This window comes from Telmatherina bonti (genome assembly GCF_933228915.1).
Source record: "Telmatherina bonti genome assembly, chromosome: 12".
NCBI lineage: Eukaryota > Metazoa > Chordata > Actinopteri > Atheriniformes > Telmatherinidae > Telmatherina > Telmatherina bonti.
In genome coordinates, this window is record NC_136610.1 from 19,971,067 (window position 1) to 19,996,576 (window position 25,510).

Below are 25,510 nucleotides of genomic sequence, written 5' to 3' on the forward strand. Positions count from 1 at the left end.
GGGGTGTTGGGTATTTGTTATTAGTTTTATTTTCATTTGCATTCAGCAGTACATGTTGAGCTGCCTTGACATTCGGGTGTCTCGATGACCGTAAATCCCTTCTCATGTGTTAACATATGACATACAGTTGTGCTCATATTTATTCATACCTTTTCATTAAAGAAGGGAAAAAAACGGCTACCTGTAAAATAAACTGAAATTGACTAAATAATAATAAATAAAAATTTTTATAAAAATCATTACATTATTTTCTAATTCTGCTTCAATAGAAATATTTTTATTTTTAAAAAAAGCAAAGAAATAAGATAATTTATTACATATTAAATCAGTCACAAACTAATATTTTGTTGAACAATCCTTTAATGTTTCCGCTAAAGTCAGGTGTTTTCTGTTCCTCTCAGTCAGACTTCTGCACCTGTTGACAGGTATTTTGTCCCACTGTTCAACAGAAAAGTGCTCTAATTTGTCCAGAACCATTTTTTTTTTCTCTCTCTTCAACTCAATTTAATAAAAAAACAGTGTCTTAAATTACTAAATTATATTTTTGCAAATTTTTAGTTATTGTTCCTTTTTTAAGTCTCCAGTTATTTGAGTAACTGTTGTAAATTCAGCCTTTTCTTTAATGGAAGGGTATGAATGCATATGAGCACAACTGTATATAGTTCATGTTACAGACAACTGAAATCCAGGTTTTGCTTTTAGTGAACCGTATATGTGGCCAAGACAGCTGGACATTAGTTTGATATCTTAAAACTTTCTGCTTTCTTTCAGCGTGATCGCATAACCAGTTTCAGGAAAACAGGGATGAAGAAGGAGAAGCCCCTCATACAGCATCCAACAGACCCCATCTCAGCCCAGGCTGAAATGCCTGTCCCACAACCCTTGTTCGATGAACGATCCATGAACCTCTCTGAAAAAGAAATAATCGACCTCTTTGAAAAGATGATGGTAAGTTCTGTTTTTCTCTTGCACTTGTTTCCATGAATATGTTTTTTTTCACACTCGCTTTTATCAGATGCCACCCAACAGTAAATTATTCCAGATCCTAAATGTCCTTTGAATCTCTCCTATTATGAATATAAGTTGAGTTAGAAAAGGTCTTATAATTTATTGCCACTCATGCATCATTGTTTTACTACTGATGAGATTAGGTACATAAAAAAGGGATGATAATGGCATTATTGCTTTTCAGAGCCATCCCACTTTTATTTAACGTCTTTACACTGTTTATTGTTACTGTCAATAATCCGCCTACATAAAATTGGCCTGTCAAGATATTATAGTTTACAGGTCTTACAAGTGAACAATGAATGACAGTATTAAATTGGAAATGGGGAGCACACTGAGCAGTGATCAGAGGCGGGGATGAGTTTATTTGCTGATTTGTAGAGATGACGATGAAAATTACTCTGTAACATCAGTGCTTTGTTTTTCTTTTTCTTTTTTTTTTCTTTTTTTTAAATTTTTTTTTATTGAAAACCACTGCAGAGATTTGAAAAGTGATGCGCATACTGTGGTGCTTAAAGTCCCTGTAGATTAAGATGATGACACACACAGCTGCTACTTCTTATGGCATGACAGAATTATATCCAGCAGTGCAGACAAACCCATTTTCTCCCACAGTATTAATACTGGTCTGTTCTCTCAGGTATATTGATGACTGCTGCTCATATATATTTCTTGACTTATTCATGTAATTTGAAAATACTTACTATCAAAATAGCAATGTTGAAGTTGATTGCAGATTTATTTACGGTACATCTTTTAAGCCCTCTCTCTGTCACACTCTCGCAACATCAGATGATCACCCATTAACCTTGTTACATACTCCCCGAGAAGTAAAAACTTTGTTCTTGTACTCAAGGCCTCAAGAACAAATAAAAAAGGTTGTTTTGGTCTGGTCAAATTATACTTCATGAAATCTTATGTATAAATGGCTTTACATAAGCCTTTGCATTAGTTACAACACTGAACTTTTAACAAAAAATCATTTTTAAGAGATTAACAGATTTCATGCATTTTAATTGGCTAAAAATTCCATCATTATTTATTTAAGAAGCAGTATTAATTTATTTCTGCCGATTGCAGCGAAATATAGAAATCTATATTTCTTATCAAGAAATTGTAATTTTCAATAAATGATTGTGTGTCCAGACTTAATCCGTTTTGGACACAGATGCTTGTGTCTTAAAAACAAACACATAAAAAAGACAAAGACAACAAGCTTAAAGTTGATCCACAAAAATAGTTTTCATATTAACACTTTTTTTTTCTCCAAAAGTGAATGCTTGGAGGTAAACTAGTTTAATATAAGCGATAGCAATGTACAGAATGGAAAAAAAAAACAGCTAAGTAAAGTTAAAGTAAGACTTAAAAAGACTTAAGTAAAGACTTAAAAATTTTTCAGAAAAAATAATTGTCCTCAGAAATTAGACAATTAATAATAACAAAAAAAAATATTCATTTGCTTTAAACTGTGAACTAAGAATAACATCATAAACTTTACATTACTCAAATTAAAAGAACAGTCATGTAAAGCAACAACTAAGGAAACTGTCCACTTTAACAGCTCATGCTGACACTGGCACAGTGATAAGAGAGAAAAAAAAATCATATTAAAAGAAAAGATGATAACTTTAGTTTTGTTTCTACCTCTTCTCTGCTGGTTGTGATCGGTACTGGGAGCCTAGTGGTTTTAGCCTCTTCATTTGAACACCTGTGGGTAGGGCTGGGCGATATGGGCTGACCCTTGCAGTAAAAAAATCGATACTTGAAAGACCGGAAATGAGCACTGATCTTACCTGCACTAAGTTTTAATTTTGAATTTGTTTCTCACAATGTCACATGACAAACATGACACCTAGTGAAAGTAGGCTCTGTAATGTGCTTAATTCAAAGCTGCGTTTTCTAATAAACAAAGATTTTAAATTATTATCTCGTCTTTCCATCTTATTAAATGACACATTTTAGGTAATTAAAATACCTAAAATGTGTCAGAAAAACAGGACAAGTGTGAAATCTAAACAAAAAAACCAAAACTAAAACCATTTCAGATTTGAAGTTTTTGCGTAGCAGGGCTCCACTCATGCATTCCTTTGACCACAATCAGCAGCACAGCAAACTTTCTAATTCACTTGCAGTCATCTGTTGGGTCAAAGCTCTGTCACACTTGAGCTTTTCAACATTAAAATGCATCTTTGGCCTTATGTACTGCAAGATCGAAATCTAGCAAAAAGCATTCAGCCCATCTCTTTGAAGTGAGGAGCTGAATTACTCTGGCTTCATTGCATAGGCTGTGTGTACTATTGTGGATAATGTCTTTGAGTGACTGTGTGTGTGGTGTGGTGCTTACCTTTCCTTTTTTTCCTCATACAATAGTTTTTATTGCCAGGGCCAGAGAAATGCGATCAGAGCTCTTGGTTTTCATCAGACTTCTGTTCAGTGTTTTCTTGCCTGGGTGCTCATCCCTGTCACTCAGTTCACCTCTCAATTACTATGTTTGTGCTCACAGCAGCGTGACATTAAACCCAGACTTCAGTTTGCTCAGTGACAGATGACACAGAAAGCATATTTTCCTGTCTGACTTTTGACGGGTCTTGACACGTTGAGTTGGGAAGTATAATTACACTAATGAAATCAAAAAGAAAGTTATTTGCTTATGTACTTTTGAAGCAACCAATATTTACGCTCAAACTTTTTCTGCTTTGATGCAGCAAACACTGAAATCACTGTGGTGGGCAGATTTTTGTTTTGGTTAAAAGCTCCAATTCGATATTTATGTATTGTTGTGTTCACTTATAATTCCGTAGTTTTTCCTTTTATGTCATGCACAACTACCTTTGTCATTTTCTTTGTCTTTGCCTCCACTCTCTTCTCATCAATGTTATAGTCGAACATGATCCAGCCTAAGATGTGTAGCTGTCTGTACATGTTGGCCTGACCGGGGCTGTATTACTGAGATGCCCTGCTGTGCATTAATGACCACAGGAAAGCAATTTTTTTTCCCCTTTTCCTCAGCAGTGTGTATCTCAGAGCCTTGATAGTATATTGCCCATTTCTTAAAGGTCATCAAGAGATTCTGGGAATATACCCAAGAAAACAGTTTGTGACGAGGAAAAGAAAATAAATGTAGTAAAGACAATTAAAGCAAACCTGAAAATAAGAATATACTGAATATAAGGTCTGCTTTACTCTGTGTTTTATCACTGGATTTCCAACAGAAAGTCAGTCTCTCCTTACATAGTAAAATCAGCTGATTATGTGTAAGGAGGCAACTATGTCACAGTAGTAATAAAAAATCGGATGTTTTTTGTTTTATCAATACACTGAAATACATTCTTCCAAATTGTTCACCAAATTATCACTGATTTGTATTTAGAATAATGCTTAGATTTAGCTTTCAGTGCGAAAATGTGAAGAGCAAGACAGCACCCTTACGTTTATTTGATTAAATCTTAATTTGCTTCCTGAGCCAGTTTGCCGCTGTGTAAAATGCCAGTTTAAAGAAGATGGGAATGGTACTGGAGGTGCCAGCAGAAATAAAGGGCCAATGACTGAATGCCCCATTGCAGTGCTGCTGTTGCTTGTTGGAGGTTTTATGTGTCTCGCTGTGTACCATTGTCAGGATGAACAGTCCCAGTAATAAGCTCCTATGTGATCCCTCAGCAGTTCCACTGTGCACCAAGACATTAAAAGCAGCCCACAGGAGAATTACGGCCTGTGTCCTCACACACTCATGGATCAGACTTGAGGGTAGTAGACAAAATAATTGATTTGTCACAGTTGAAGCAAAACATTTTTATATTTCTACTTCTCCCAGGTCCAGATTTTCCTGTAGGGAAAACTCATACCATTTCCAGCCTTAGATGCATTTGACGGTATCAGTAATTGTTCTTTGTGATTTAAAGCCTCAAGTGCTCTGCTTTTTGCTGGGTTTAACACTACAGAATTTTTTAAATAGGTTTTTACCCTGTTATTACACAGTCATACTTCTTCTAGTCATATCAGGTCCACTCCAAAGACATTGTGCTTTTTAAAAAAAAAAAAAATTATTTTAAAAAAACAAAACAAAACATGGATATAAACATCAACTTAAAAATCACATTATGTAAAAACTAAAAATATGACATAATTGCTTCCAAATCTGTTGACTGCCTGAAATCTGCAACCTGCAGAATTCAACAGATGCTCAGCGTCTTCCCTGGTGAGATGCTGCTAAACCTGCAGTGCAGCCGTCTCAACTTATTGCTTGTTTAGGGACTGTTCTTTAGTACCTCAAACACCTGCTCACTTGTGTTGAAGTGCGTGGCCAGTCAAGAATGTTTTACTGTTAAAAACTTAACAGTTGCTTTGCATACATTAGGAATCAACATTCAGCTGTGTTTGCTGTAAATAACCTTAGCCTTCTGGCTGAAACTCAGCTCTTTTAAATCTAATATGCCAGCAACCTGCTACTTATTGCCTAAACAGTAAAATACGTTGATTTCCTGAGCATTGAAGCAGGAGCTCTTTCCAGTGCGAGAACAGCAAACACAAACTGATTACAATTTAAACATTCTTAGCAAAGCTTGCCAGACCAGCATGAGACTGGTGGAAGCTCCAATCACTTCAGTTACACAAGCAGACTAGTCATGATATCTGGAGACTCTTTATGTTTCCAGTGAGGGTATAATTAATAAAAGTACATTAATCATTTCGTAGGCTGCACGTGCAGGGCTTATATGTCCAGTTTGCCCCTTGACAAGTGTCTCGCAGGCCCACTACTGACACACCCCCCACTCACCCCACCATATTTTGCCTCCTTTATTGAATGCCAATTAAGTAGATAAATTAGCAGGGTTCAAAGATTAATTAAAAAAACAGGCTGGCTTCCCTGGGTGAGAAAAAAGAGAAGATTTCTGCTGCATTTTTCCTTCCCTGTTCCACAAAAGAATTTAATGGTTTTTTAGCTCAGAGAGTATTTACTAGAGGAAATGTAGCTGAAGGAATTTAGGTCACAGTGCCCCTGAATGGGATTCCTGCCCATGCCTTACTGACAAATGAAGCAAAACAGCTTAAATCAGATTACTTGTGGTAAGATATTTCAACCTCTGTGTAATACAGTGTTCTTATTTAGCGATATGCTTAATTTATGAGGCAAGTTTACGTTGAATCAGAAGGGAGGGGCAGGGGATCGACTGCACTTAAGGACACATAGTTCATGGCTTTCTTTTCTCCCCACCAGAGGGCAGCATGCCTCCACGTCTTCAGGTTTCCTTGTCTAAAACCCAGGGAGGATATTTTTTTTCCCACTCTGTTCATTCTAGCCATCTCTTTGTGAGAGAGTGCTTCTGATAAACATCCTCTTCCATTCTAATCATCATGTCATTCCCTAGCTTTTAGTGCTCTGTCCGGCCTTCACTCTTTCCCCTGATGTCTCTCACATGAAAGACCTCTTTGTGATGCCGAATTAAAGTAGCATGAAGATAATACTCCCAATAACACGCAGATACTGCCTATCCAGACTACTAGATGTGATTGCATGGCCTCAATAGAGGCTGTGCTGTTTGGTTTTGTTCTCGTGTTCACAGTTGTGGTGTAGTGTGCAGTTTTTATTGCTGCAGCCTTGCCACTTTTATTTGAAGGACTAATGATTACTGCCAATATGTTCTGCTGATGTACCCAGTGACGTTAACAAAGAAACATGGTTGGAAATTAATTCACCCACAGAGCAGGATCTGATATAAAAGGGATGCAGTAGAAATTAATTAATAATTGTTGGTTGGTCTGAAATGATTTGTTGTGCTAATGAAACTATTGTACAAGAAATAATTTGGTTAGAAGTTCAGGGTTTTGAAATCTTGGTACTTTCTTTTTCTTATATTTTTGATCTCCCGTATTATGCATGTGATATTTGGGTTTGGCTTTTGTTTTAAAACATTTAATACCTTTTTGTTCTCTTTTTTGTCTTTGTTGTAGCCTAAAACATGTCATACAATGCAGCACACATACAGTGAATGCTTCAAAATGATTTCAGCTGTTTTTCTAGTAGTTATATTACTTAAAACAATTTTCTGAAGTATTCAATCTCTGCAATTCTATTTCACTTGCCTTTTTTAGGAGGACATGAATCTGAATGAGGAACGCAAAGCACCCCTGCGTGGAAAGGACTTGACCACCAAACGTGAGATGGTTGTCCAGTACATCTCAGCCACCGCCAAATCTGTAAGTCTTTATCATCTGCAGTGTATCGTATGACTGAAGGGGATGTGTTTAAAGAAAAAAAAAAAATCACATTAAATAATGTCACCTCATGCTGTATGTTATAGCTTGCTTTGTCATTTATTTTTACCCACCATTTCCAAAACCACTTTTCCTCACTCTTTGTGCTTTAAGCCCACATCTTTTAAGCCCATGATTGTAGTTTTTTTTTTTTTTTTTTTAAATTGTTTTTTCCCCCACTTTCACAAATCACCTGGATTTAAATTCTACTCACTTACTGATTTGTGGCTAGGTAGCTGGTCGGTGTTTGTCACCAACACTTGCATGAACTGTTGGTTGTTCAACAGTATGCTTGCATGTGAATTTTGCCCCGTGGTGGTGGTCGTCTCTTCTGGTCACTAAGACAGGCAACGTTTTGGTTTAGCTGTAGTAAACAAATATACATTGCCCAAATTTCCAATGCCATTATTTAATGTTAGTAATTATTTTTTGTAAAATTAACTATGATTGAATGTTTACTTTAGAATAATAATAAAAAATAAAAAAAAACAAAGAAACAAGCAAACATGCGAAACCAGTGTATAGAAAAAAATAATGAAAAATATACTCAAAGTGTTGAAACTCAGAAATCTTGCAGATTTGTTCAAAATATAAAACCCTAAACTCCAGGTAGACAGGATGTTGTATAAAATAGACCAAAAAAATTAAAATGCAATGTTTTCAAAATCCCCCCAAAATAACATTTTTTATTCACTGAAGAACATAGAAAACATAAAATGTTGAAAGTGTGATGTATTTTTTTATGGTAATTATCAATTGAGCTTGACTTTATGGCAGAAAGCCAAAAGTTGCAGTGGCAGCAGCAAAAGGCTGGGAAATAGGTGGCACTAAAAATAAACAGTTTTAAGTACATGTTGTAACTAATTAGGTTAATTGGCAGCATATCAGTAACATGATTAGGTCCAAAAAGAAAACCTTTGATGGGAAGAGTCTCTTGTAAGTAAAAAGGAAGTAAAGTTCAGCAGTTGGATAATGTAAAATTGTGAAAAATACATATCTAATCTACAGTACAGACGGTACATAAAAGAATTTATAGACATATGTGTGTGCAGTGCACACAGCCAAAAGTCTGGAATGAATGCCCATGATGTTTGGGCCCTCCATTAGAACTGCAGTAGAAACAAACATGGCTCTGTCCTGGAAATAACTGCATCCCCCCAGGAACAGTTCCAGAAATTATCTATGAATTTAATTCACAGTGCTGTCCGTGCAGGCAAAACTCCATCATGCAACGAATCAGTAATGTCTAAAGTTAAATGCTGCTGGACATTGCTAATTTTACACGGACTGAAGTAAACTGGGAAACTGTTCTCTTTTCAGACAAATCTGAAGCTGAAATTTCTTGTAAATGAGGGATGTTGTGTCCTCTGGACTTTATTAGTGCTCAGTTAAATAAACCTGCATCTCTAATGGTATGTAGTTGCACCAGTGCGTATGGAGCTAGCAACTTGCTCAGCTGGAAAGGCACCATCAATGGTAACACGTAGAGGGGAACACACACTCCCATCCAGATAATATATTTTTCAGGAAGGGCCTTACTATGTGCTATACTGCATACTGGACTTAGTTCAGTGGTATGGTTGCTTAGTGGCAGAGCCTGAATGCTTTACTGGCCTTCCTGCTGTCCAGATCTTTCACCAGTACAAAATATCTCACTTTCAACATCCATTATGTTTTCTGTGTATGTGGTACGGGAACAGTTTGGTGGCCTCACAATCAAAAAGTTGTTTTTGTAAAAATGGTTATTCTTGACCAAAAATTTAAGGTCAGTTGTGGGTTACAAACACAATTTCTGTGAGTTTTGCAGTCCTGATTATTCCAGGAAGACCATTCTAAACCCAGTTTTGCACATGTTATACCACAATGGCCCTACATGAAGACTTATGGTTTCTACTCTGCTCTTTTTACAATTCAGACCTGTGAATGTTTCAAAATATTTGCTGCATTATAAACCAAAAGATACAGCTTAGAACTGCTGAACTGCTGAAATGTTTCATTAGGCAAGATAAAGCGATTCAATTTTAAAACATTAGCTCACCTCAGATCCCAAACTTCTATTGTGCTTTACGGGAAAAACAAACAAAAAAAATGCAATAAATGTCATAGAGCCCTGGTTAAAAGACATTGTCATTAATTGTTGTAACCCACAATGTAACAGCATGAGAAATAACCATTAATTACAAAATGATTATAAATTATTGAAGGCCGTATTTCTGCCTGCATTTTTATTTCAGTCCTGTAACACATTTAAGGTAAAACTTGATTATAAATTATTTTTTTATCTGTTAATGCTTAGCAGGCTTTTATTTCATCTTTTTACATCAGTTGCTTTAGTTTAAGAAAACTAAGGGCATAAATTTTGATTAAATTGTCGATTTTACGTTCAGTAAATTTTGCAGAGAGCTGATACTTAATCACTTCATGCAGTTCAAGCAGTTTGGGCAGCAATCCATTCATATTTGATGAATTCCTTTCCTCTTTTCAAAGTTATGGACAACTTTGAGAGTAGATATTCACATTACTTTTCCAGAGAAAAAGTCATTTTTGTCCCCGTTGTTTCCCAAACCTGGTAGCTCTCCCTTGACATCATCATTTATTACCTTCCTCATTGTTATGGTAATTAACTGGCATTATTGATAATGATGATTATCTGAGATGATTGAATTCCTCACAGGGCCCATTACGCTTTGTGAGCACAGACATTTTATTCAAATGAATAACGTAATCCAAGTAGTGAAAGGACAGAGGAGAAAATGTAATGTCTGCCTGCACCCTGCTATCACATTTAATAGGGCCAATGGAGGAGGGATGGTTAAATGTCAGTGATGAAGTAGCTGACTTCATGCAGGTGTGCATGCAGTGCAGAACAGCTGCACATCCCCACAATACATCAAATTCTAATAATACACAGAGCTGACTTACTTCTACTGAACTATTTAGGGGACATTCAGATATTATTTTGACAACTGGGCGTAATTACTGAATCTTCTCTAAAGAGAGATACAATGTACACATATCCGTAGCTGGAAGATGTACGACATTTTTTTAAAAATTGTACATTTACATACATCCAGAATTGCTGCAAAAAGTGATTTATTTTGCAAGTGTAAAGATATGTTTTAGTCAAGTTAAATGCATAAAAAAACACACATTTTTTAGCCAGTCTAAGAGCACAATCTGGCATTTTCATCCGCTTAGAAAATAATTGTTTATTTATCACCAACAAATAATTTAACAAGTGAATACTGAAAAATTAGAAAACATCGGATGTATTTAAAGTGACTGTAAGGACTTGTGTCCCAGACCGCTTTTAATAGTAGCATGAGAGATCAGATAAAAACTTATTTCTCTTCTGTCTTTATGGGATAATATATGTGCATATTGCCATCCACTGGCAATCAAATCAGTCAAAATACAAATTATTATCAAGAAAATCCCTTGTCTGTTACTATAGTGATGATCCAAAGTTTCACTTTGCCGCTGTAACGCATGCCAAAACCTGTATGTGTTCAAACGAAGGGCGAAGGATCACCAGTTCTCATGTTGCCTGTTGGTGCTGATCAGCATGCATTGTGGGTTAAATGTAAAGCATATGAATGGAAAATCTCAACAGTGACTGAATGTGTGAGCAGTGCTGTTTGAACATGGTGGTGATTCTTCTCGCTTTGGTGTCATGACAACTGATGTGATTCAGCCTTTTTCAAAGATCTTTTGCAGCAACGTGGAATTGATGCTTGGTGCTTTAAAAGTTTTCTGTCTTGTTTCCTGACCTGCACGTGATTATATATATATGTAGATGTAAATAACTTGGATGTATTTTGCAGGTCTTTATTAAAACGTGAAGATATTGATTTTTTTTTAATTTTTTTTTTTTAATATATTTTTCAAAATTAGAATTATTATTCATATGAGCACATTTGATGTTATTGGTGAGTTATTGTTTGTACCAGCCAACATAGAACAAGTTGGGTATCAGCAATATCTCAGTCTCCCAGACTCATATCAATACTCAAATCAAGATTTGTGTGGACATGTAAAGCTTTCTTTCTTACCGTTCTTGCCTACAACAGGGATTGTATATGCAGGCTCGACATTCTTTGGGACTGGAAGTTTAAACCAGTAAATTAAACACGCTAAATTAAATGTGCTTTGTTGTGCCACAAATAGCAGCATTTCTTGAATTCAATAACTTGAGATGCCTTAGATTTCTTTCTAAAGCTAGAAGTTTTCTCATATCTACATCGATCACTCATGCATGCGGACTTACCACATCAGCTTCTGCGTTGCTGCTGTCTGGCTTGAAATGATAGCTAATATGAAAAAAAGATTGATAAATGCTTTGTTTACTCTTAAAAGTCTTTCAAAGGAAAGTCAAAGCTTTTTTTTTTTTCCCCCCTTCCCTGTCGCCCTCCTGGATTGCTACCTCTATCACTACTTTTCTGTAGCCAACACTCCCATTCTCTACTGGGGGGCCTCAGCAGAGTCTTGCAAATTACCCCCACCACAAAATGAAGTATCTTTTTACCGAATGATTTCACATTGACCTAGCTCATTTAAATATGAGCTGTATTTCAAAGTAATCCAACCTTCACCGACGCCTGCCTTTGGACGCCCTTGACCATTAGCTCTGCATGATTGTTTCCTTTTCTTTCTCACCCCATTTTGTGCTTTTTTTCCTATGTAGAATTTTGTGGCAATACAATTAAAATTCATAGTGATACTAATACAATTTATCCTTATTCAGAAATTTACTTTGTATACCAAGATTGAACATTTTGGTGTCTAATATTAATCATGCTTTGTTTCAAGCAGGAAGTGTGTGATGGCAGGGTCTTGTAGAGGGAGCGGATTACTCAGCATTATTATCACAGACTTTTTCAATAAAATGCTTTCAACGTGACCATCAAAACTACTTTTTATTTATGTGGACCATAGTTTTGCTGTGATAATTACACATTTGTATTTGTTCAATTGGTAAATATTTTGACAAAAACATTTGTAATGGGATGGAAATGATTGTACTCAGTTACTAGTACTGGCATTTTAATTCTACCTTGCGGCGGCCTCGAATGTCACAGCAATACAAAAGCCCCAATGAGAATAAAAAAAAAAAAAAGCCACAACAATACGTAACAATTAATGGCAGCATAAAACAAATACAACAATCTACAGTTAGCCATAACACAACAGCTGGGATGGAAGTTCCACTGCTTTTTTCTTTTCCCGGACTTTACACCGCGCGCAAGTGATAAGTGATGTATTTTTGGAACAAGCTTGAGAAGTTAGCAAAAAAACTAATGGTAAATAATGTTAATCATTTTGGTTTGCACTGTTATAAACTGTGATAAATAAATAAAGAGCACCTGGGCAACCTGGTGGCGAGCAAGGTGGACTGAGTTTAAATCCATTTAAAATGGCCAGTCAGTCAGATGACCTGCAGAGATCTAACAGCTTGTTCAGCAAGAACGCCTTTTTTTTTTTTTTTTTTTTTTTTTTGGAGGAAACATCAAAGTCAGTCTGTAGATAAACTTAGAAAATATTCCAACTTGATAACTAATGTTGACGTTTAGCCTAAAACATTTCCTAAAGCTGATTTCATTATTCCTTCCTGCTACTCCGGGCAGCAAAGTTATGTTCCAATCCAGCTAATAGTCTTTATTTGTTAAGAGACTGCCATTTGATACGTCACACTTTATTATTATGTTTAATGTATGTCTTGTTTTGGCAAAGCCTCTTTCTACCTGCAAACCCTCTCAAGTCCATTGAAGCAGCAAACTTTTCCATCATCATCACTTTCCCATCGCCCGGCTGATGGAGAAGCTGTGGTGTTCACCGGTGTACACCGTCAGCTGTGGTGTACCGCTTGCTGTTGCCCACTTTGTGCAGTATATATTCTGAGAAAAAAGTTGCATGATTTCTGGTGCATTTTTTGTGATGTGGCTTTTGTATTTGTGTTGTCGTTTCTACTGTTGTGACACTTCAAGGCCACCGTAGTATCTTAATAGTTGCTGAGTACATTCATAATTAAATTTGCCTGTCGGCCTGTGCTTCTCCCTCTCAAGCTCCTCCCACGTGACTGTTGTTTCATCATGCTAAAGATTGTGTCTGTTATTGGTAAGGCTGCTTTAAGGTAAGATGTTTTTAAAAAAAAAAAAAAACAGGATAAAAGAAAAAAAAAGTGATTTATATTTCTGATAGCTGCGTTACATTAGTGTGATTTATTTCAGAATCTTGATTCTGAAACATTAAGACGAGACTTTGCCTCGTTTTGTTCAGTGGCATGAAGCCTTTGCTGGAGAGCGAGGTAAATGATGGTGGTGGTACATGTAAAACAGACTTTATGGTTGTTATGAACTCTGGGTTGAGTGAAGGAGATTGAAATTCATGCATCAAATGGTCACGGACCTGGAGAGTTTGAGAGTTACAGTCAAAGAAATGGGAAACCAGGTTCTTTTTTCCCTCCATCCTCTGAAAACCATGGAAAAAAGAAGGAAAAAATAAATAAAATAAGGAGCTCAGTGGGTCCTATAACTTCCTGCAATCAAAATGCAATTCCTTAGAAACATGTAGCAGAGAAAGAGGAGCTCTGCCTCAGATTAGAATGCATTTACTGTGCTGACAGACACCTTCCCTCTGTGAAACAAGTCCCACTGTTGCAGTAATGAAAATCGCTTCTGCTACCTGCCACTATTGACAGATAACAAGGTTAAACCTCAGGAATTGTGCTGACTGCATGGGTTCAAGGTAGGTCTGCCACACAAATTTGACACCTGAAGTCCAATGTTAATGACAGTAGATTGATTTCCGCCCAAAGAGACCCTCTGCAGCTTTTACACCCACACCAGCCAAAGCTCCTTTTGGGGCAAGAATCTCAGTATCTATACGAAGAAGTCAAGGAGAGTCATGCTTTACCCTCTGAATCATTTGACTGATCCCTTAAATGTCATGTACCTGAACTGCAAGTTCTCCTTCTTAATGTTTATTATTATTATTCTTTTCATTCCTGTGTCTTGCAAAATGACACAAATTGGAAAACAGCAGCTGCCAAACAGACATTGTCTTCAGCGTGCAATATTAGTCATGATGGTTCTTTTGTTGGCTTTTATAGAATGTGTAAAACCCTGTGTGCTATAATTGTATAAAGGATTTTTGTGATGTACAACGCACCCTAATGCCTCAACATGAAATGGAGGATTCTTTGGCCTACTAATGATTGTGCTGTTTGTGTCTTTTTGCACATTAACCTTCTCCGCTGATCGCTGCATGCAGATAACTGGGAGCAAAGTTGCGGTGAGTAGCCCATTATTTATTTGGCTTCTGAATCTTGTTACTTTTATGTGTCTGTCCTTATCCACCCTTTAAACACACACTTAGAGAGATTTACACACAAGCATCAGTTAATCTTGTTTTTAGGAGCACGTTTAAGAGCATATTCTGAACCATGCAAGTGAGGTCATTTTCATGCCTTAGATTTTCATTTAGAGTGCTGCTATTGCTAATGGGTTTTTATTTGAAAAGGATACAAATTGTCAATACAAATGCAGCATGTAAATTGTGGCTCTTTCAGATGAGGGATTTAGAAATTATACAGCCTGAAAATTACTTGGATCCTTTATGTTTTTTTGTTTTTTGTTTTTTTTGTCTGTTTTTTTGCTTTCTTTTTCTTTCTTTCTATTTTCAAAAACAAATTGCAGTGTAGCAACTATTAGCATTTGAATATCATAGCACAGATAAAGACTGATAACTCTTGCAGAGTCTCATAATGTTCACTCTTATCTGTTTATCAGAGCACGGTGCATTTAAATGGCCTTAATGATGTTTATCTGATCTATGCAATACAAGGCATACTGAGAGTGTATAACACATTATAAGACTCACTGTATGTGTGGGGAAAGAAAATTGACGCAAATACTGAGCCGTGGAGCACATAGTTTCTTTGTGGGATGAACAGATGTATTTGACTGTATTTGTATTCAATACCGCTTGAAAGAAATAAATGCAGTGTTTTCTTAAATGCTTTTTTTTTTCTCCTGTATGTTAGTTTCCTTTAAGTTGCACTACAAAATTCTGAAATTTTCTGAATGATTTGATTTACAGCACTTTATTTCAGCACACAGTCATATCAATAAAATGCTAGTTGCGTTTTTTTTAACAAATCCACCCTTTGTGCCCTTTTAATGAACATTTTCATAATAAATATAAATATATGTATAAGGCCTTATGTTGCTTTGGCAAGTGTAGGATTGTTTACTTTAAATCGTGCCCGTTTAAATGGTATTTTATTGCCTTTTGAGAGCTTCTTAAGGATTAAGAGGGCTGTGAAGGCTAACAGAAGTACAGATGAGGTGAAGCAGTACACTGTGACCTGGCCTTTGCTCTGCCCATGCACTCAGACAAACCTCACTCTTTGAGGCATTTTACAGACACTTTTTATTGATTGCATTTCTCCGTTTTTGTTAAGCTGTTCTTTTGTGCGCGGTTATTTCTGTAGGAGCTCTGGGCTTTTCAGTTTGGCCTACGTGGATTGCTAATCAGCTGCAATGGTTGCATTGTGTTTGATAAATAGAAAAAGGATTAAATTACCTCATCTTTTGATCATGGCCACTCCTCTAAGATATGGAGACCTACTTTCTAAACAATTTTTTTCTAACCTTGTCAAAAGATGTCATGCTTCCTAGTTGTCATTTCACTCAAGAGCTCACCTAGTATTTCACCCAGCATTTCAATCTTTGTGCAAAACCTGAAGCAGTAGCAAACAGATAAGGACAATATACTGATGATATGAGCTGTCATTCTTACAGGCCCCACTGAAAGAGAGGTGGAAATGGGGGGAAAAAAAAAAAAAAAAAAATGTATTCAGCTGGGTTAGCTGATCGTGGACTACAGCTAGATCCCCTGCTTTGGAGACAGATTCCCATTTTCATGCTGTCAGTGTGCATTGATAGGACAGAGTACTTTCACGTGTGTTGAAGGAAAGTGTTAGTTAGGAATGTCCGCAGGGAAAATGCAAGGTTAACTCCTGTCTCACTCTTCTTCTCCCTTTGGAAGAAATAAGCTTTGGATGAAACACTTCAGATTGACTCTCTGACCATTCTGGAAGTATACAAAGAACTGTTTGAGCTCATAGTGTTGCTGAACCTTGTAAAGATAGATTAAGGACAATGTAAGCAGCACACCAAGATAACTGCACTTATACAGCAAGACTCCAGATAGAACTGAATGGTTTCATAGTATCTTCTGTAAGTATTGTATTGATCAACATCACAAGTAAAAGTACGTCCATCAATGAATCCTGCTGTTTTACTGTGGAAGTAGACTTCCATCTCTTCACTTCCACTGACAGACTCTGGGACTGAGAAAGCTACTGAGACATCTCGAAACCACAGGAAGTGATCAATATCTCAATGACTGGACATATGACTGCTTACATGCTGGTCAGCTCTAAAATGTCAGGTGCTGATGGTAAATGTGGTTGCGTACACAAATACTTAGTGTGTATGGTTGTGCAAATCTGACCAAAGATTCTAAGATATCTCAAGCTGAACAGAAAAGGTCAGGAAAGTTTTCACTCACTTGCACTCAAGCTGCTGTTCTCAGTTTTCTGCATAAAGCTGTCAAACATGTCGTTTTTATAATTAAAATCATGCACAAGCACTTTTATTTGAACTTAAGTTGACATGAATTGTCTTTAATGAACATGTGTTTTTTTGTTGTTGTTGCCCTTTAAGCTATTCTGCTATTTAAATTTAAACAAATAAAAATGTACAGGGATGTATACAGTAAAATTCAAATTTCTTATTCATACCATTGATACAACTTTATTGGAAACTTTCCACTCTTAACTTTTGCCTGAGTCATTGTGAAAATTGAAAGTACCACAAATTCTGTCTTGGTTTAAGAGATGTTTCTATGATATTTCCTTAAATAAGGAGCCTTGACATGTATTTTATGTATTTTGATCAGTGGATTTCTATTTATGCAATGTAAAATGCCTTTGCTTATCTTATCCACAGTAAGAACCAAGGATTTTTTGAATAGCCTCAGAATAAATCACTTTAATTAGAATAGACAGGAATCCAGACTAACTTGGCATTAGTGTCTAACTTGTTGGTTAGGCACACTGGTGAAACTTAGGTGCACTCAAACTTTTCAGTGTTGCTCTCTACTCCATATCATCATATTATAATACATTTAAATTATTGCTTTTTTATGATTATCCATACAAATTAATGGTTATTTAAATTATTTTGAACAAGAATACGTTCTGGGAACATGATTTGGTTTTAAGAACAAGTGTTCAGCAGAATAAATTAGTGTAAAGACAAATTCGAGTGCCAGTTGCAGTGAATTTAGCAAAAGGTGAAAACTTCCCTCCCCCAGATTAGAATTCTCTACTTGGTCTTAAATTTAGTAAAAGCCAGCTCCTCTCTGGCTGTGTAATGTGTCATGTTTATGGCTGCTCAACAAGCCAGAAACATTTTTTTTTGTTTTCAAACACTTTGGAGTTTTGTGGACACCAAATGACTTTTTCATTTTATTCTATCTGTGGATCTTCTCTTGGACAGTCTCCAGGTGAGCCCCAAACACTCAGGGTATCTGTATTGCTTCATTTTACTGTTGTCTAATTAAACAACAGGTTTGTATTTGTGCCACGTAACATGAGGAGTGGGATGTTTTATTTGGCTTAGTAACATTTAATTCACAAATAAAGTCAAAGGACATGCCTACATCCACACTTACAGTAATAAAGCTGTGCTGCTAGGCTTACACATTGTTCATGTTTGACAGTCACTGTGTATCTCATTGTCCCAGACTGACAGAGATCAGGTATCAGGCAGCATCCTTAACATCAGTATTGAGTTGAAATGTTAGTTATCATGACAGCCTTAGTTTGATGTTATGTCTGATCTTCACCAAATGAAACTTTTTCCCTCAGGCCATTTAATAACTTTCATTTTTGCTGTCCAGTGGGTTTCTTATTGCACCATTTTGATAATTTGTGGAAAATTGATACCCCATTAAGACGAAACGCTTTTTGAGCGGCAGGTTTCCATGTAAAGTCTATGTGGAGGCACGGCAAGGGGGCGTCGAGCTTTCTCGCGTCGCGTTTTGGGCGTCGTCGTTCCGCGGAGCGTGCCGAAAATTTCAGAAGTTTTTAAAGTGTCAAAAGCCAGAGATGGGCAAAGCTGAACTTTGGCCGCTTGATGCGGGACGTCAACCAATCAGAGCGATCAGCTCGCAGCTCCTGGAGGATTTCTGTGGTGAACCCAGACACAGGGCTGAGATCCCATTACTCCGTGCAATATTTAGGATAACCATGCTAAAACGCTAATGTTACTGATTTGGCAACGTAGCAGGATACGTTGCCTAGCAACGCTTTGTTGGGGGGGGGGTGGCGGCTCTCTGCTGAGTGCGGCTCTTGTTACATTAACACTGACTATTACTGCCCTACGACAACGTCCTCTAGCTTTATGTATTAAATAAAACCATGCCATCTCTCTACTGAATCCGCCATCATTCAAACTGACTGGAAGAAAAGCTCCGCCTTTCCCCCTCTCTTTTCTTCCGCATTAGCCGCTTGCTCCAGAGAAGCGGCAAACGCGGCAGGAGCGTCGGGAGCATCGGGAGCGTTTTGGGCGTCAGCCACAAAAGTGGCAGTTTAGTGACCAGCGTCGAGCGTTCAACGTTTTGAGCGTTTTTTGACGCTAGAAAAGCGTTTGGTCTGAACACACCGTAAGAATGCAACGTGACCGCACGTCCGAGAGTAATCCGAGGAGAGTACTATCTTTTCTCTGCTTTAATCGGCTATTTTTTTTTTTTATCATGGTGCCATTCATTGTGTGAGAAGAGAGATGGGAATGAACAGGAAATACACACACAGACATTCACGGAAGTTAAAGTTGTTAACCTAGATCTGAGGAATGTTGAGCTCCGGCGGAGCAGTGGAAGTGGAATGGGACACATTTTTAGTCAAGGGACAAAAATAGTTGCACCGTAGAGCCTTGATGGAGGATTACAAAGCATACACATGGAAACAAGGGACACAGAGAATTCCAAGGATATGAGGTGACATCTGGCACCTTTTTAACTCTGCAGGCATACAAGGAGTGTTTGCAGAGGACTTTTAAAAACTTCTATATGTTGAACCTGAAAGGAAATCAAAGCATTCATCCACTATTCTGCTCTTCACTTTCTTAAACCCCTTGCCTCAAAAGACGTTTTGTTGCTATCAAGCTATTCAACTAAAAACTGAGTACTTAGAGTGGAAAAGATTTGATGTGGTACATGTCCTTGGTGCTTTAAAAGAATGGCAATGAAAAATGAATCAATGGCATGTGCTTGCTGTGCCCTGAACTCTTGTTCCCCATAGATTTGATTTGAAATAAATAAAGATCACGGAAACCTGCACTTGTGAAATGAAATGAAAAATATTTGAATAATCTGAGAAGAAAATTACAATTTGTAGTTCTTTCTTTCTTTCGAGGATACGAAGAGCTTTCCTCTCTGGACAGTTCCAGCAGCTACAGAGTTATCCCCAACACACAACCAGGTTTCTTGTTAAGTTTGCTCAGTCTCTGGCTCCGATACTGCTGCTCCAACAGTTGGCTGCACTTTCCACAACAGGCTTAAAGAAGACATTGTGCTCCAGACATTAAGTGATGTTAGCTTCCTGATGAAGCAGTCTGCTCTGTTTCTTTTTGTATTTGCTTCTGTTTTGCATTTCTTGTCTAGTCTGTTGTGTAGCTGAACTCCAAGGTACTTGTATTTCTCCACCTCTTCTCACAGAAAGTACACAGTGCTTTTTTCCCCCCCAGTTCCTTGTGAAGACAATGTTCTTCTGTTTTCTTTGTGTTTAAAATGAAGTGACCATCTCACAAATTAGCGAATCATTTCTCTGTTCTCTGCTTCTTGTCCATTGCTGATATCAAATGTGCTCCTCCAGTGCTGCTGACCACCATCTCAGACACACAACCTTTCAGTCTCACAGACTGTGGTCTGTTTGTTTGGTAGTCATAAATCCAGGTGGTTATGAAGGTGTCCGGTGGAATTTATAGGGCTTCTCACATAACAGAGCAGGTTGAACTGTGTTAAAGCACTTCAGAAATGAAAACAAACACGATCCTCAATCGGGCTGGGTTTAAAAAGTCGATCAAACGATTTTTATAGATTCAAAATGTAATTAATCCAACATCAGTTCATAAAACTTGGAGATTGACTTATTTATATGACCTGTTTTCCATGACAAGTGACCTTACTCTTGCTCGACGTACCGAAGTTCAGTTAGACCTTAGCATAAACACAACTGGTTGGCTGTACTGCGATGGACTGGCGAGCTGTCCAGGGTGTACCCCGCCTTTCGCCCAGGGACTGCTGGGATAGGCTCCAGCTTCCCCGCGACCCTGAATTGGATTAAGCGGTTAGGAAAATTAATGAATGAATGGTTGGCTGTATCACTTTGGCTGATAATCAGCTTCACTGGCAGGGATTAAGATACATTCAGATGTTCTCATCCACTAATTAGGATTACATTTACCTGTAAATTATTAAGCAGTGTGCCATTAGACTGCAGACATTCAACAAAAGGAAAAGATGTCCCCATGCACACGTGTTCTGTGAAATAAATCCAATATGGGCACCCTGCCAAGTCACAGCAGAGGTTCTTTTTAGTCACGTTTTCTTTAAAACAGGTTTACAATTTGTCCTTTAATAAAACACCTAAGCAGGCTTGTTTTGTTAATTTAATTTACACAATGGTGTGTTGTAGCTGCTCTCTGCGTCCATGCAGTGACTGGACACACACGCAGACTCTGTGTGAACGTCAAAAAAACAAAACCCAGTTGAAAATCATACCAATCAAATAGTTTCTCCCTCTGAGGGATGCAAAGATAGAAACATGAACAAGCTGAATATGTCATTGTAATAATTTTCAAGTCGTATTCTGGCTTAAAATGGATCAAATATTCTTTGCAGCTTTTTTTTTTAAACATCAACAAATATCTGAGATCTGAACTTTAAGAATATTTAGAGTGACCCCACTGAATGCAACCATCTTCACAAAGACATTTAAAAAGTTCAACTTCTTTTCTCCCTTTTTTAATATTTTTTTTTTTTTTTTTTTTTGCTACCATCAGATGATTTCTGGCTTTGAACTGTTATGACATTTTAGAGTAACTACTTTAATTGTTTCAAAAGGTTGGGATGTCTTAGGTACTAGAACAAGGCAGGATGGTTTCCACAACACAAGAACTCTTTTTTTTTTTTTTTTTTTTTTTTTTTTTTTTTTTTTTTTTTTTGACTGGGAATGGTTTAAAAAAAAAGAAAAAAGTTTTGTAGATTTTAAAATATTTGTGCTGTGTCAGTTTTCAGAACCCAGGGGGTGACACCATCTGGACTTGCAACCTTGTTCTGGTTCAGTCCAGTTCCTTCTTCACCTGACTGCGAGAGACAGGCAGACTTAAGAGGACTACTTGAAGAAGATCTTTATTTGATTGGCTGAAAGCTTTTTTATTAGTTTGTCTGAATGACATAAAAAGTTGTCTGGAAGTGAGATGATATAGGATTAATAATAAAAAAACCAACAAACGAAATCCTACTTAATCTGACTCTGTCCATCCATTTTCTGTACCGCTTATTACAGTTCAAGGTTGAAGGGAAGCTCGAACCTGTCCCAGCTGTTTGCACGTGAGAGAGTGTGTACATCTTGAACAGATGGTGATTTATTTATTTATTAAAGAAATAAATTTTTAATATTTGCTCCAAGAGCACGGTCCTGTGAAAGATGTCATTTCCATGCGATATGGGTACAAAACACTGTTATGAGCTGTTGTCAAGGGGCAACCTCTGGCGGAAGTGACAAAAATTGCACTCCCCCCCTCATCTGCAAGGGGCTCCAAAACCGAGCAAATCCGCATAGACTCCATGTTAAAAAGGCCAACTTCACACAGAATAAACATGTTTACAGCCTGGTACAAATAACCATTTTAAATTTAATAGGTCAGGTTTACCATCATATCAACTGTGGGGAGAGTGAATTTTTTATAAGTCCTCCATTTAGAAGTAATTTAATATTGAAATTCGGCATATTTAGGGGCGTGTCATTTTGATTGACAGGTACCCGATATACTGCTTCAAGGAGGAGGAATGTAGAACTGGTTTTTAGCCGGTTAACAGCGAGATTTAGCTTTAGCCCTCTTACCTCTGTTAGGTTGTTCGCTTCTGTTAGCTTCGGGTTTGCTCGGACAGGTCTTAGCTACAGACAGGTCAGAGATCGCTAGTTGTCAGTCATCCACAACCAGCGCACAGCCACCCTCTCAGCTCTACCTCTTTGCCCATTTTTGTATTATCTGGGATAGACGACGCACATGACGCTGCCAAAATGGTGATGGTAGGAACCGCCCAATAAGTTTCAATTCAGCTCTTCAAAAACCGTTGGGTGACGTAACGGAGGTTCCGTCCATCTTCTTATATACAGTCTATGGCTGTTGTCCAACTCTTAAGTAAAATGCCCTCTTTTTTTCCATAACTTTCTAAATCCACCCTGTCATTTAAAATCTGAAGCAAAACTGCATTAGAGAAGAGTTAAAGTGAGAAAAAAAAGCTGTTTACCACCTTTGTCACTGCAATCTGTCTGTGATGGTGTTTGGTACAATTTCTGATGATGTTTCGTTGTCAACACAAAACGCTGTAACTGCATGTTCCTCTCAGTGCAAGAGAACAGACATCAAACTGATAGATTTCACACATTTCATAACTTCAGCTGTTTAATCCAGATTTAATCTTTCAAATGTTTGACTTTTTAACCAATTTCTCACATTTCTTAGAAAGCAGAATTTCTTTTGGCTCTTGGCCATGTTAGTTTCTGTGACCTTATTTTTGTCCTTTCTTGTAAACATGATATCTCAGGAGTGCCTGAAGGAAATCACATTGCATCTGGCACAAATGTAGACTCGGACTCACGGATGTACTGGTTATTGTTTGGTTATAAAAGGTCAAAAGTTAAGATTAGTGTGGTCTCACAAAATATGCTTCAGGCTGTAACTAAATTTCTTTTTCAGAAAAAAACATTTCATTTAGAGAGTAGACTGAGTCCAACAGCTGTCTTTAATATGGAAAATACTGTGAACACTGCGATAATCCTTTTAACAGAATTTATAAATGGTCAATGATTGTGTGACTGCCCGTTTACTGGTTTTGTACAGTACCTAAACAAAGGCCACATGGAAATGATTAGAGGCTTATGCATTAATCACCAGACTCTGAGGTATTTGTGATTTAACTAAATGTTTGTGACACTGAGTAGATATGCTTTATTTGGAATTAATCATAAAAGTAAATAAAGCAAATCACATAAAAAAAACCAAACCAAAAAAAAAATTATATTAATGAAGCACTTAATGAGTATTTTTGTTGTATGTTGTAATTTTTTACTTGGTGATCTGTGTGCAACCCGTCTCACCACCTATGTCACATTGAACCCCACGTTGCTTGTCCACCTTAAAATATTTAAAGCCTTAATAGAAACTTGTAGAATAATTTTGAAATGCAGCAGCTCTGTGATGCAAACAAGTGAGTTGCTTGCTGAACTGGAAAATCTCTACATCAGTATGAACCTTGACATGGGGAAACATGCTTTATGCTTTTGGATTTTATTCATCAAGTTTCTTGTGTTGCTCCCATTTATTGACTGGAACTGGAAAAACTGGGCCTCATTCACCAGTCTTCTTACAAAGCCTCTTAACTTTGTTCTGGAGTTGTATTTGTACTTGAGGAGGTTATTTATGAAAATCCTCCATCAGATTCATGAACATTATCGTAGACAGCGCAATTGTTCATGTTTTTCCACTTAGATTGGTGAATACCATTGTCTTGCAAGTTGAAAGAATGCACCAGTTGGCCCGACTATATATAGGCAAACACCCAAAAATACTGATAAAAGGTCTAGACATCCAGGTCCTGTGTGAACACAGAGACAGACAAAGAAATTAACAAACATAATGACAAAAAGATGGCAATACTCCGCTAGCGTATCATTTTGAGAAGTGATTCACCAGTGAAGCGAGTGGTGCAACTCATGCATCTTGCGTGCGAGTCTGATAGATGTTATTAACTAGACGGACAGGACATAACCTTGATTTGTTAATAACATGAATCGTTATACTAAAAAGCCACTGTTAACGTAAATTATAATTACTGAAAACCTTATTGAGCAGGTGGATATAGTCATCACAGGTGAATTAGACATTCAGAGTGATTTTTATTCTGGTTGAGGCATTGCACCAATGATCTCAGGAAGAGCAGCCATTCATTTAAAGGTATTTTTTGACTAACTTGTTTTTTAATGAATGAAATGAATGAAAAATAGGTCATTAGTTAGCTAGATTATTAGTTAATTTAGTAAATTAGCTTAATTTAGTAAATTAAACAATGTTAAATTATAGGATTTGGAAAGGATCTGCAATATCTTACTGTTAACCTCAAATAAATAGAATAATTGTAATTTAGCAAAAGCTATTTAAAAATCTTAAAAAAAACCCAAAAACCTTTGTTTCTATTGTTGCATTTCAATGAACAGAACAGCAGAATACGACACATATGCTGATGGTGATCAAACATCAAAGGCACAAAGACAATCATGAGTGATCGAAGGATTTGTTTTTTAGCTTTCGTGATTTTTGTAAAATGATTTTTAGTAGGATTTAAGTACAAATTTGTTCGGACAAATGTTTGATCAACTAGGCCCATTATCTTTTTAAACCTATTATCCAGAGAGTGTTTTCCACTGTTTTGTCAAAATTCTGAGAAACATCAGGTCTAGTTATCCATGACAGTACAAACAAACAGTAAACAAAATGGTGCGTCTATGAATACAATATTATTGGACATGTCCTAAAACTTCTTTTCTGAAAATTGATGACATTTGTCCTGCTAAAAAACAAAACAAAACAAAAAAAAAGCCTAAATGTGCTGGATGGATCCATCATATTGCATCTATGTCAGCCATAGTATTGCATATCTTTTGGTCATTATGCAGAGCTTGAATACATGCAGAAAAAGCATCAGCTGCATTTTCCTAAACCCCAAAGCAAAAGAAATGACCCCTGAATGACTGCCACAGATGGTTCCGCATTTTAAAGACCTACCTGGAATTATTTTGTCTGTACAGACTTTTAAAATGGTATTTGTATGTGAATACATAAATTTAAAAATGCTCAGGGTGAGCTGATGAAGCTTGATGAAATAACCATCATCT

The 25,510-nt window shown here is 37.0% G+C and overlaps 1 protein-coding gene across 1 annotated transcript in view; it reads left to right on the forward strand.

Annotated features, from left to right (window-relative positions):
* The window catches only part of diaph2 (diaphanous-related formin 2), a 373,599-nt gene that overhangs the window by 12,968 nt on the left and 335,121 nt on the right, over positions 1 to 25,510 (forward strand). Inside the window, exons 3-5 of the mRNA XM_079250311.1 lie at positions 772 to 948; positions 7,099 to 7,203; positions 14,530 to 14,550. Coding sequence (XP_079106437.1) covers positions 772 to 948; positions 7,099 to 7,203; positions 14,530 to 14,550 — 303 coding nt within the window. The remainder of the gene's footprint in view (positions 1 to 771; positions 949 to 7,098; positions 7,204 to 14,529; positions 14,551 to 25,510) is intronic.